General features: G+C 40.5%; 1 protein-coding gene across 4 annotated transcripts in view; it reads right to left on the bottom strand.

The window, feature by feature from the left end:
* The window catches only part of PRDM1 (PR/SET domain 1), a 97,418-nt gene that overhangs the window by 5,970 nt on the left and 76,849 nt on the right, over positions 1-14,599 (bottom strand). For 2 of the 4 annotated variants that reach the window (XM_075597541.1, XM_075597543.1), the window contains 3 exons: positions 10,076-10,324; positions 4,518-4,637; positions 1,351-1,600 (listed from right to left, as the gene is read on the bottom strand). In XM_075597541.1, coding sequence (XP_075453656.1) covers positions 1,351-1,600; positions 4,518-4,637; positions 10,076-10,324 — 619 coding nt within the window. Of the gene's footprint in view, positions 1-1,350; positions 1,601-4,517; positions 4,638-10,075; positions 10,325-10,598; positions 10,852-11,770; positions 12,389-14,599 lie in introns of those variants that run through there. The other 2 variants (XM_075597540.1, XM_075597544.1) reach the window with 2 other exon arrangements.

Here is a 14,599-nt window from a genome sequence, read left to right as displayed (position 1 = left end):
TGCAGGCAGATCAGATGGCTAAACTACAGACTTATTTGCATCTTGAATCAGGTCTTGGGACTCTCCTCAATAGAGTTGGTAACATGAATATAAGATTTTTTTTTTTTTAAGTGCCCTCCAAGTCCTGACTGAAAAGTGTAGTGGAGTCTGGTATAAAAGTCACAGTAACATGTACCCTGCCTCTTTCAAAGAAGAACAGTATCTTTGTGGTTAAAGAACTTGCATCTGAAGTAGGCGTTCCTATTCAAGAGTTAGGGCCAGCACCTTGTGAGCCTCAGTAATAAAAGTCACCAGATTGCAAGCTCCCTGTGGCAGACATTTCTTGGGGCTACTATTGTACTATATAAGTAGGCAACACGATATAGATATATCTATATAGATAGATATATAGATATTCCGGAGGTGTTATAATGGATAAAGCAAGAAAGGATTTTACTTAAAAACAGTGCATCTTGGACTGTATCTGTGACTGAAGCCTATCCCTCCCCCCTGTGCAGAATGCGGAGCCACAGAACGGTATCATCTATTCGTTTTGATTATTAAACTCTGCTAACATGGTACAGATACCTCTACATCTATATATCGATTATTTTAGCTTCAACATTTGTTGAAATTAAAGATTTATAAAACAGAATTGTAAACAAATCACATATACGAAAAACAATACAACCTTCCACAAACAGCTAAGTTTACGGTGAAGTGTCTCCAGCAATGCAATGCATCGCAAAGTGTCAATTTACCACAACAAAGACGTACCCCCCCCCCCCAAAAAAAAGTACAGATTCTATGTTGAAACAATATATCTCCCTCACAATGTTCAGCTTCAAATAAGCCACATAGGTGAAAGTTATGTTTAAAAAATAAAAAAATAAAATAAACCAAAGACGAAGAAACTGACAGTAAACGTGAGATGGAGAGATACGTCTAGTACAACCAAAGATGTAATCAGGCTTTACCATAAGAAAGGAAGTGAAGCTGAAATTCTAAAGAACTTGAGTCAAATATGAAAGCACAGAGATCTTGGTTTATGTGGTGTTCGCTGTGTGAATAATCTTAACTCACTATATTGAGAAGTGTGTATTCTTCATAAAGGCAGCACGGGTTTTAGAAATTCTCGTTTTTAAAAAAAGGAGACTATTCTCAGTTAATAATTGAAATACATTTTTACACATGAGGAAGCACACACACACACACACACACAATTATATTTCCATTTGTCTTTGGATGCAGAGTCACCCACTATAGAAGGTGATACACCCATTTAATTATATATCAGAGTATTAGATCATATAGGCAGTGCTAACATTCTCAGCATTCCTTTCTATTTACACCCACAGCTAATCTACTTACGGAGATTCTTCACCAGGTCTCCAGATGAAGGATAGTGAAGTCTATCTGCAAAGTCCTGGCAGTACCACACAAGTAGCTCCTGATTGGCTGGAATAGGCTTGATGGTGTAGAAGTAGATATTCATGCCATTCTGACAGGCAGCCAGGTTTTGTTCCTGAACAGAGTGTGCTGGGTTCACGTAGCGCATCCAGTTGCTCTTATCTTCATTGTACCCATCAACGAAGTGGTGCAATTCCCCATGTGAATAGATCTGAGAGAAAGCAGAAGAGAGGGGGCAGAGGAAATGTTAGCCGACATGGGGGTGAAAAACAAAAGTACATATATTTTAAAACTACGCTCTGCTTCTGTGAAAAGTAAAAGTCAGATAAATATTAGCACCCTGTTATTCAAACAGGAAGAATGGTTGAGACCTGTGAGAGCCACAAAAGATGATAGAAAATTGAGCGACTAGGTTACATCTTCGGCATTATTGTTAAAGCAGCAATCCAGGATGCATTTCTTGCTTTTTTGTGTTATAGGTCTGAAGCAGGAGATCGCCGGAGATGAACCCCATTAATTTCAGCTCTGAGGAACCCCTGCTTCCAGAGATACCAGCAGCACCTACGACGGTAAGCATCTCTGTGAAGTCTACATGTCCAGTTCACGTGCGCCAATAGGAAGCCGCAACGGATGATGCCATAACATATTATGTCACAACGGTTGATGTCACGGCTTCCTATTGGCCTGCGGGACATTTAAAAGCCGCCATTATGTTCGCTACACAAATTCCCTGGCTGCAGAGATACAGCTGCAATCTGCAGAGATACAGCAACCTACAGAGGTGAGCATCTCTGGAAGCAAGGCCCCCCCGGAGCTTAAATTAATGTGGTTCACCTCCGGAGACCCCCTGCTTCAATCCTACCAGAAGAAAAACAAGCCATGCGATCTGGATTGCCGCCTTAAAATGTGTAAGGGAAAGCACAGCCTCTATATCAAACAACTGTTTTTTGTTCATAATTACTATGTTTTGCTACAAAGTTCCTCCTTCCGCTATTAGCCATTATGACCTACTCCTAACCGTAGCATTTATTATGTACACATATATTAAAAGGTACCGAGTCAGCCACGACTCATCTACGTCAAATTTAATTCAGAGCTATTTTTAATTTTTTTTGGAGTCCTTCGTATGTGCAATTTCCTTAACCATCCAAATCCTCCTCTCTCACAACGCTCATCGGACTACAACAACACTTAATCATATGAATACTTGGAATAGAAGCCTTTCGTCAGAACCCTGGGTGGAGCAAAGGTGAACTTCACCTGCCATAATAATAATAATAATGACAGCTGGAGCAAGGCCAACAGATTCATTCATTCTCAGCCAAGACCGTCACTTTTTCTCTCGGCAGACAAGCACAGTCTTGTGTTACTTTTTGTGATATGAAAACGGGTCTTTGCAACACTTGTGTTCAAAATAGAAATACAATGGAGAGAGTGAAGACGGCATATAATTAGTCAGAGTGAAAATGCCATGAGACAAAACATTTTTCTTTGGCTCTTTCAGCACCTTGTTATGCCTGTGAAAGTGAGACTAAAGGAAGATGTAGCTGGTGTATGTGCCTTGCAAGCCATCCTACATGTTCTGCTCAATGAATCGCAATCTTCTGCATTTGAAACAGGGCTTCTATAAAAACACAGACAGGAACTAATGTTGAATGGCTTTATGCAATTGTCATTTTAAAAGTATTTTGTCCTTAAGCCCCATACAGTATAGATACTTGTAATGGACCATTTACAGCCATACATGCACGATTGTCAACTATAAGCGGCAAACTGGAAATGCTACTGTTTATTAACCTTTGCTGCTCTGCCACTTTATTTCGGCTTTAATAAGCACATTGTAGAGCTGTAGAACATATCTCTGGCTAGAAAAGAAGTCATGTTATACTTTAAGTATCAACATTTAACACCATGTGTCACGACATTATATATATATATATATATATTTATATATATATATATATATATATATATACACACACATATATATATATATATTTTTTTTCTTGATTGAACTGAAGTGTTTGATCCATAAAGCAAGCCAGATATAGCTGAGAAATAGGAAACCTATTCAGGGCAGAGCAAAAAGCAGAATCACTTTCTTTTTAAAGCAACTTCCTGTAAATTGAAAAGGGGGAAATACATGTGGCTGCATCAAAGGATTGTGCGTGAAATGTTGTGGCGATGGCGTTGTGAGACAATGGAACAGGGCTGCGTGAATTCAGCCATCAAAAGAAGTCTTGAGGTTTCCTTGCTCACTTACATTTCAAAACTTGATTTGCTATCTTTCAATGGAAGTACAGTTTACAGTAGTTGGCTTAAAATAATAATTAAAAAAAAAATTTGGGTGAGCTCACACGTTCAGAAAGAAACTACCGCATCTCGTGATATTTCCATGTACGACCAAGCAGATGGAGAACGTGCTGACTCACAGAACACTTACAAGAAACAATGTCACTTAAGGGGTTTGCTTAACCCCACACATCCCTTCTCTCTCTATACGTGAGCGAGAGGAGGGGGAACGTGTCTGCTTTTATAGCACAGGTTCTCACGGCTGCCAGCGTAGTCAGGATGTGAATTGTGTCATATGGGACATGATCGGCCACAATTTCCTCTGTATGCCTGGCAGAGACCCTGCTATAGGCTCCCTCCACGAGGAATGGAAGACTTGGAGTCACATGTTACATGACAGCTACTTAATGATCTAAATGTAAAGTCGCTGATCAGAAAAAAAAAAAAAAAAAGGAGGATGAATGGGAATTACTATTTCAACCTTTCCATTAACACCTTGTTAAATGACTTAATTTCCCATGTTCAGAAATGCAAATCTGCTTCCTCTATTTACACACACAACAAAAACCCTTTGGTGCTCATTCTAAGAATGAGGGAGAAACAGGTTGTAAGCCAAATCATACCACACTGTCACTCTCCACCCACACGGCCCCAATTTATCGGATGCTCAGGCATTTACTCAGCTAATTTAGCGTGGTCACACAATAGCATGATAAAAGACACCATCCCTTGCTCTGCAAAACCGAGCAGGAAGTCAGTGCTTTTCATCTATACGCATTTACTGATTTGATTGCTGTTGGCCCGGAGGAGGTGGGTGTTTCTTCCCCTTAACTCACCCGCCAAAAGTATTTTCTGTTTCCATTCTTGGGAACTGTATCGCTTGTGTAAATCTCTCCTACGAGCGGCCCGAAACGCGTTCCTTTCGGGATGTACTCTTTGCTTACAACTCCAGTTACCTTACAAAGGAAGGGAAAACATGTGGTTAATATTAAAAATAGGAATGAAAGCAGGAGGGGGGGGGGGGGTGCGGGGGGGAGGGAAGAAACATCCACAAGATGCACAAGGCTGATTAACCTATTTTCTACCAGAATAGCTTGATACAGTATCTAGTGTGGTAGTGAAGATGCCAAACCATTTATGCTGGGAGGATATGTGATACAAAATACAAGACTGCCATTGTGGCCCCCACTGAACGGAGAGGTGTAGTACATTTAATTTCTGGAAAAGGAGTCAGTGAACTATTGCTAAAAAAAAAATGCATTTGATGGCCCTCTGATAGCAAGTGGTTAAATAAGGCTTTATTATAACCTCTTATTTCATCGGGAAGAACTCCATAGTGGTCCCTTAACAGGTATCAAACTATAACAAAGCTACGCCTCTCTAGAACCAAGACAAGGGGGTTAAGAAATCAAAACAAAACGTAGAACAGATCAATAAAGCCTTTATCAGCCAAATCACTGGCAGGACCAGGTGATGTGACAACGCTGCACTTTCAATATTTCTGTGATCTGCCACGTGTGGTCAAACTTTGCTCATCAACAAAATGTAGTTGGGTGCAAAATAGCTCTCAACACTCGCAAAACGTATCAAAACAAAATAATTGTATCCCCTTTGCTATACCCGTTAACGTCCAGGGATCCAGATGAGTGATAGTAGAGTCGGAGAGAGACCATTGATACTAAAAATAAGTGAGACCACGTTCCCATGAGCGATATTGACCAGGCCTAAGGACCAGGTCTACCAAACGGTGCTATGTCATGAAGACGCCTCCGTGCTCAGCAAGATACCTTTCTTGCTTGAATAGGCGGGAAGGTGTCTTATGGCTTTGCAAATATGGCCCCTGGTGTGCAGCTTCCAGCTTAGCTGCACAACAGGTTAGGTTTCCCAGTCACCTTCAGTAAAATGGGTCACAGCAGTCCCCTCCTCGCCTGTGGGGTCTTACTTATAGCATACAGGTCAGATTTAATTATAACCTTGGCGCCGGAAAGTCTCGGCTTGAAAATGTTTAGTTTTAAAGTTGCATTTATTTATACTATTCTTGTCTGTAAATACAGTCATCGGTCTGTGTGCCTGAAAGGTTTTTTTTTGTTTTTTACATTTAAACAAGCAAACTTGAGAGAAACGTTGCTCCAAAGCAAAATGTTTATGATCGTGTAAAACGGTCAAAACATTATCCGAGACATCAGTCTCTCTAGCCAAGCTTCTCAGAAAAGGGGTAGCGAATACGCAAGCTGCAATGGTCAGCAGTAGCAGGGTTTCTCCGCAGCCAGGACACAGACGGAAGGCTCTTACAGCAAATCAATGTGGCCCAATAATGAAGGCGAGGAATCAAGTGGCCCGTAGAGGGCGATAGAGACAGGGGAAAGAAAATAATGCACTTAAAGATTTGCACTCACTCCCACTTAGAACTGTATGTTCAGTCTTACATACTGTACATTGTTTTGAGATGATAAAATAGTGAATACTTTTTATTTGCATGACAACGTTTAATTTGACTAGTTTCTTTTAAAAACTTGTGACATACGAGTCCATATCATTACCAGACTAATTCCCAGAAGTGGGGTTTTTTTGGGGGGGAGGGGGGGGGTGGATTATGCAGTGATGGAAAGAACTGAAGGAAAAATGTGACTGGAAGTGACGTGGGACAAAGATACAACTGACTGAAATCGGTGTATCAGAATAGGAACACATTCGCCTCATTTTAATTCAGGTGGAACTTTTGGGATTGTCTTGCAAAAAGCAGATGTTTTTTTTTCTTCTAATCATCTTTCACCTGGCACTTTAAAAGTTCACAACCAGTTGTGTTTCCAACTTCCCCAGAAAGCTTTCATATATACGACTCAGACACATTTTCTATATTTGTGCCCTCATTAACATATCGCATTTGTCAGAACTTCTTGAAAAAACCCCTTACTTGAAAGAGTCAAGTGAAAAACATCTGGCACTGCAGTTTCAGTGACACAGCAGATCACACGTTACTAGATTTTGAGGATCAGCTTGCAAAGCACCATCTAAATATACTACTCCGCTTAAAAATGAAATATACAAAGGAGGTGCATGTTTACATCAAATATACATACATACTGTATAAACACACACACACACACACACACACACACACACACACGTATCTATGTGTATGTGTGTGTGTATTTATACAGTATGTATGTATATTTGATGTAAACATGCACCTCCTTCGTATATTTCATTTTTAAGCGGAGTAGTATATTTAGATGGTGCTTTGCAAGCTGATCTACAAAATATACACACACACACAAATATATACACACACACACACATTATATATATATATATATATACACACACATATATATATATACACATATATACACACACACACGTTTTTATTTTTATTTATTTTTTTAGACCCCAGAACTGCTGGAAGCCTCTGAAAATTCTCCACTTAAAACACACCCTATAAGTGCTTAGAAATCCATTAAAACGCTGCTAATCTAAACTAGGATGAAACTGCCACTGGAACTGTCCAGAGGTCCTAATAATTCATTGCTGGGGCAAGGCCTTTTCTATAAACACTTCAGGAGAGGAGGCAGAGGGCTTTTAGCAAGTTCATACTTAATCTTCTGCCTCCTAGCCTACTCTGTGCTGCGGCTTTAGCCAGCATTGACCTCCCTACCAATTTAAAGAATCAATCTCCGTCATTGCGCTGGGTCATGGAGTGCTGCTTGCCTGACATCCAGTGGCATCAGACAAAGAACAGTCACCCATCTTTCACTAACAAATGCCGGAGAGATTGAAATATTTGTGATGAGAGAAGACATGTAACACTTAACCCATTCAGTAAGGAAGGGAACTGCAGTGGACTGGCTCAGAAAGAAGTCACAGACCCTTAACAATCAAATTAAATATACGTATCGCTAGAATGTAGCCATTTTATCAAAATTAAGGAAGGGCATATGCACAAAGTGCCTTTTAAATAACAATTCTGGCCTCCCGTTTCTTGTGAAAAATATGGGACTAATAATCAACTATAGAGTAGCAATGATTTCAGTTGTTTTCTATTGTACAATGAATTATAGTCCAGTTCAAATAAGTAATCTAACAGCGAGACAAGCTTCTCAACTTCTTCAATGCCAGAGAGGCATACAAAACATTGTGAAGCAATCCCTCTCCATGCAGCAATTCTATTACCACTCTTCTCTACGGTTTAAAAGTTGTGCTACTGTAGTTGACAGAGTTTAGACATCTTAAAAGCTCCCTAATATTGAGCCAGGATGGCACAGTAAGGGGGAAAGCAACACACTAATAAATGTCTTTGGGGGGTTATTTTATACTGTCCCGAAGTCACATTGATTTGAATGGCGGTTTCCCGGAAGTCAAAAAGGGTTTTTATCAGGCCGATCGCATCATGCTTCGGACTATATAGAAGTACCCCTTAGCTGTGTGCTTAAACGTCATATGTCTGACTGGCTACCAACCATTTGTTGGAGACTCCGCAATCTTGTCACACGTGACATTCAGCAAACGACCTAATGTTTGCAAGTCACTTTCTGGTAAAACTGCTGCATCCAGAGCAGCTTTCTGCTTCCAATCTTTTCAGGAACCCCCCTATCATAACATGAGTGCCACTAATATCCCTTAAAAGCCATTCATAGCGATGCTATGGAAACTAATAATTTCTTGCCCTACTTTGATTAGAATGCAAACTCTGTGCTTCAACTCTTATTTGCTTGAAACAGGAATAATGCAAACATAATTTAACACGTAATACTTTGACTGAGTTGAGGACTTCAATACTCTGCCTATCCATAAGATGTTATTGTCCTTACTCTTGTCTCACTGCAACGGCCTCTCCAGAGCTCTTGAGCTTGCTGCTTACACCCCACAGATAGCGACCTAGGTGTGCAAACTCAAATGAATAACACCCAAACAAGACACAGCAGCAATGTGTTTTATTCACGTATAAGTGAGCACATAGCTGTGTCAAGTGACACGATCAATAGCTGTCAAACTCATTATTTGAAATGATTTTTTTTTTAAAGTGTGCTTGTGTCAGGGTCGCTCACAGCAAGTGGTTAATGGAAGCAATGTACTGTGCAGGTCCATGCTGGTGACCACTGGTCCATTGCCAGCCAGCCAGCATATTGAAACACAATGCATCTTTAACTAGCACACTGAGCCTTTAAAATCTTCAAGTGCTGCGTTTGAGGGAGGGAGCAGAAAGGAACGGTCACAAATAGTGATCGCGTTAGTCTTGTAATCAAGGGCCACTAGGTGTGGGAGGCACTTTTTAAACGACCCACTTTTGTACAAATGAAGACGAAGTTTAGAAGACGTGCTGTTCATCACGACATCGTGCTACGTGTGCTACGTAAATAGCCCAAGTGCAGCATTAGTAATGATATCACGTCTGAATTCTCTCTTAGATGTGTTACGTTACAGGAAGACACTGTAAGAGGCGGCCCTGCCGGAAAGCTGTGGAATGCAGTAGCACAATAAGGACGGTCTCTGAGATTACTATCCAGCTGATCGTCTCAGTAGTACACCTAAGCTATAATTGCCATATAAAAATGTAAACAGCCCCATTGCTCATCCCGGCTCACCTCACAACCCTTATAAAAACAAAAACATTAAAGAATGCACCCGTCTAAAACCGCACACAATGACCTGTTCCCAACCGTCTGCTGATAAACAGTGGGGAAAAAAAAACAACTAAAAGCGCCCCCCACCTCCCCCCCCCCAAATACAATCCTCTGTGGAATCTCTCAGATGAGGGAATTCAAAGTGATACCAAGTCACGCCATTTTCTCGCCAGCGAAGGTGGCTAGGTAAAGATTGTAACAAATAATGGAAGTGGCTCGTGTTGCTGCAAAGTCGACAATCCAGTATTGCCCCCTGAGCACTCGGCAATAGATGGCGTTAGGAGAACACTGGCAGCGATGCCGCTGCATGGATGCGATACTTGGTAAAGCACTTGCTTGGTTTTTCAAGGAAACGTCATTTAAAAAGGAATCTACGGCGAGTTAAAACGAGCTGGTATTGTGTGTCGGTTACCTCAATAAATCTTGAGTGAAATACACAAATAGGTAAAAACTCCCCCAAAAGGCAAGTGGCACAAATACAGTTTGTGCGGTTAAGTCAATGTCTTTGGGAAACGAAAAAATATATATACACTTTACATTTGATTTCTTATGTCCTTTAAAACAAAGACTGCACAGTCACAATATAACCATATCATATATGAAACAGTAGTAATTTATATTCAATCCCATTGTGCATCTACTAGTTACGTAATGCTGTACTGTAACAGGAAAGTTGCCTTTAGTATACATCACAGTCTTATAAATTCCCCATCAGTGGCTGTTCTAATCTGGGGGTTAGGGAGACATCATACCGACTATTAAAGTCGACTTACCTCTTTGCAGGTGGATGCATAGTTGAAGAAAAGATTCCTGGGCAAAGAGGCTTGCGCTTGGATGACATTACTTCCATCTGCACTGCTGTCCCACGAGTGATCCTTCACAACATAGGTGCACTTCTCTTCAAATTCAGCCTCATTCCACAGAGTCATATCAACGCCTTCCATGTCCATTTTCATTTTCCAGTCTATCCCCTCCAAATGGGGACTTATAAAACTTGCAATCGCTCTATGCGGTGTGGCAGCCTGGAAATTGGGGAGAGAAAAGGGAAAATCTCAGCCCTTATTCTCCTTCAAAATCATGCGATTTCCTTTAAGACAGTGTGAGTAATACAAAAATCTGTGGCACTTTAGAACTTTTACTGGATAGCTGGTATAGTTGAGTAATAGCCACACACAAAAAAAAGAAGTGTTTATTAGTTCAATTACTTAAAATATATTTTCAATACTATTTGAACTAAATTCCCATAGAACACAGAGTAACACAATTAAGTGACCAAAGAAATCTTCGCTCACCTACCTGTAGTACCTCTGTGGGCCGTTTAATTCCTAGAATATAAGTGGTTTTTTTGCATGTCCTACGCTGCCTCTGAACATGTCTGGGGTCGTGGCCGTTAGATTACTCTGTGCCTTTGGAAATACTGCCTTGGAAAGTGTCACAAACAAGGAAAGGAAGAGGAAAGCGCTGTTGTCTGCGTCTGAATGAAGCTAAAAATGGAATTTGCTTGCTACAGGGAACGGAACCCAGCCTGGCTCTTCCGAATGGGGAAGCCTGAACTTTCCCACCAGCTTCCAGCTCACAAACAACTTTCAAAACAACCTTCTGTGACGTCTTTTTCATCCTGCCGAGGGTGAAAAAAAACCTACATCCTGCCAGCATCCCTTGCCGCAATAATATCTCCTAGATCACTGGAAGGGGTCTCTTTAACCCCTTCAGGGTCTACAACACTTTGCAAAGCACCGAATGAATGGATGGATCGAATACAGATTCCCATTTCTTGTAGTAATGCAGGGGGGGGCGGGGGGGGGGGCAGATCAGTAGAAGCAATCAACATTGATTCAGAGATTGTTTGCCAAGTTAAATTTGGCAAGCCTATCCCCTGTATTAACGTATAAAATTCCCCATGGTTTTATTACCACTGGCATGTGACCTATCAAACCCACGTTACAATCTGTGTCGTAAATAAAGACGAATGTCTAAAACATACAAATTGTAAAGCACGACACTATCTTTAGCAGTAGCTTGAATTAAACAGATCAAATTTAGGATACATGAAACATTTCAAAACGTCACATAATATAAGCACCAGTAATTCGAATAGAAAATAAAAATAAATAAAAAGCCAAATAATTCAAATGTCAAAATTTCTGTTTAATGTGAAAAGCTAAAAATATACTTTTAAATTGAAATATATATATATATATATATATATATATATATATATAAATATATATAATCTCACAGATTTAACCACTCTTCATATCTGGTAGATAATGTAATTTATAGGTAGACAAACGGGAGTCAATAACTGAGAAAAGTGCAGTAACGAAACTTACAATAAGGAGCTCTAGAGAATCCTTAACCTTACAAACAGGCACTGCGTGAAAACACAAACACAGAAAAAGGACGACAAATACTAGTTGAACACAAGAAGAAAACAGAAATAAACAAAAAACAAAAAGCTTGCTTACCCAGGCAGTTTCCACACGCTTTTCACAACAAAAATCCAACATTGGATGAGCTTCTCTTACAGACACACACAGGGCATTTCCTTTCCACTTGCTGTAGAACTTAGAATTCAGCTGATCCACACCTAGAGTCACCTCCCCTGAAGCTCGCTCTCGCTCATACTGCCAGACAGGTGCTACACACACTGCTTTTGCCTCCGAGAAACACTGGAGGGCTATGTGTAACGCCGCTACTTAAGACTATGTTAACCAAACAGACTGACTGTTCCTTTCTCTTCCTGTTTTACATTATTATTAGCTCTTGTGATTTACTCAGTCATGCTGTCACTGGGAGGGCGGGGCTACAATTCTACCTGGAATTCTAGCCCGGGCCGGCCAATCAGAGAGCCTTGCAACAAATGCTCGCCTCTCGTTGCCAAATTGCGATGGCTACAAATATATTCACACTGTGAAGTCAAAGCTTTCGTTAATTAGAAAGTTTCATTAAGAAAAAAAAAAAAATGTAACGTCAAAGAAAAAAAAAGAAAAATCTACTGAATTCACGTGTTGGGGGTGTGTTGGGGGTCCGTTGGAGGTAGAAAAATAATCTGGATTACAGCAAATCTCACTTTAACAGTTCATACATTTCCCAAAAAAAAAAAAAATTGAAATCTAAATATAGTAGAATTTTTTTTATTTCTATCATAATAAACAACATTTTTTTTTTATAAAAACAAAATTGAGGGCTAAGAAAATATTCAATCATTTTTAGCAGCACATGGTGTTTAACAATAGTATTTCATTTGGGAACAATTGGAAAAGGTTGCACTAACAATGTCTCTCTACAGGTAATTCAGGGGCACCCCGGTTTGCTTGGTCGAGAAAGGATTTCCTGATGGCCCGATCTGCAGTGTCGTATTTGTTTGACCAAAAGTAAAGTCGGATGTGTATTCCCATCTAACTTCCCTCGATAACCAGGTGCCCGGCTTACCATCAACGCCTTTGCCAATTAACCACTTGAGTGATCTTGGGGTTCTAATTCTGTACCCCTTACTACAGGGGAGGCCAACTCCAGTCCTGCAGGGCCACCAACAGGTCAGGTTTTCAGGATATCCCTACTTCGGCACAGCTGGCTCAATCAGCAGCTCAGTCGTTGACTGAGCCACCTGTGCTGAAGCAGGGATATCCTGAAAACCTGACCTGTTGGTGGCACTTGAGGACTGCAGCTGGCCACTCCTGCACTACAACATGCATCTCATTTTGTTGGAAAATACTAAAAAAATATATAAGACTTAAGAGGGTTGCTAGGCTTTGAACTGGTATGATTGTTTAAGAGAAACGAGGAGTAATGCAGAGTCACAGCAACAACGCATAGAAACAATGTGATCATGGCTCTAGCTGCACAGGAGGAGAAAAAAAGGATAGCAAGTCACTTTGAGATGTAGATGTCTCCTAAAGCTTTTCATTCACCATTAGCATTAACGGCTCATCGTGCCAGTCAAGAGAAAAGAAAAAGTGAAGAGGAAGAATAAATACAAACTGAAAGCAATGGAATGACTGTTCTGATGTTCAATAGCAGGATTTGTAAAATGTTTTTTTTTTTTTTTTTTTTAAGTCATCTCAAAACAGAACATTTTGCAAGTGGAGCTAGTGACATGTGAGCACACGTCCCAGAGACGAGTCAACCTAACTGCGCACTATATTCAAGTTATGAATATTAACCCCTTCGCTTCCAGAAGAGCTGGGGGGTGGGGGGGGGGGGGTGGGGGGGGATGAGAAAAGAGGAGAGATTCTTGTCAAAGAAAAATGAAAGCAAGCCATATGTTGTAGAGGAATTTAATCAATCTGCTCCAGGCAACCTACCTGCTTTCAAAGTATTGCATAAATCCAGCGATTTAATTTTTTTTAAAAGCGTGTTCTTGTATAGCGCTGCTAGTTATACGCAGCGCTTTACAGAGACATTTTGCAGGCACAGGTCCCTGCCCCGTGGAGCTTACAATCTATATTTTTGGTGCCTGAGGCACAGGGAGATAAAGTGACTTGCCCAAGGTCACAAGGAGCCGACACCAGGAATTGAACCAGGTTCCCCTGTTTCAAACTCAGTGCCAGTCAGTGTCTTTACTCACTGAGCCTTTTTCTGCTCTCCTTTTAAAACTATCTTTTAGAGCTCACCTTTAATTTTGAAGCATCCAGGTTTGAGAAACTTTATGACAAAAGACACAAAAAGGACCCATTCATCTATCATTTCGGGGCCAGCATTGACCAATAGCCAATTACCAGACTGATATTTAATACCCCAAAAAATACAAGAACCTTCTCCCAGCAATGACAGGAATTTCAATTCTCACATGCTATTTTATGACTGGGCTTTTTAGCCGTCTTTTTCTTTCCACCTCATGTCCCCAAAAACCTCAATTACCTCATTAATCAGCAGTTCTCAGGCAGAGTTAGTATCTGCATCTACTTTTAACTCTGCAAAACGCAAATGGTATTACAGCCCAGATCTCAGAAATCCCCTGTTTCTCTGAAGTGCGCGTGTGTCTTCTGTACATGTCTCAAAGAATGTGCCCGCAGAGGGAGTGAATGTGAAAAACAGCTCAAATTGAGAAATACACTTACAGATAATGTGTGTGACCTCTGTCCCATGATCTCTATTGCCACAAAGACTTTCTGATTATCTAAAACAGATTAAGCAACGTCTATCAATACATAGTTAATGATCCTAAAGGGATTTCTTAGGGGTAAAAGGGCTACCATGGCTGCTGTAATAATAATAATATATTTATATACGCACACACAGGGATGTGTGTGTGTTTGTGTGTGTGTGTGTGTGTGTATGTGTGTATATTTATG

This window comes from Ascaphus truei, chromosome 4, assembly GCF_040206685.1.
Source record: "Ascaphus truei isolate aAscTru1 chromosome 4, aAscTru1.hap1, whole genome shotgun sequence".
NCBI lineage: Eukaryota > Metazoa > Chordata > Amphibia > Anura > Ascaphidae > Ascaphus > Ascaphus truei.
The sequence above is the reverse complement of the archived record's forward strand: the minus strand, read 5'-3'. Positions and strand labels throughout refer to the sequence as shown.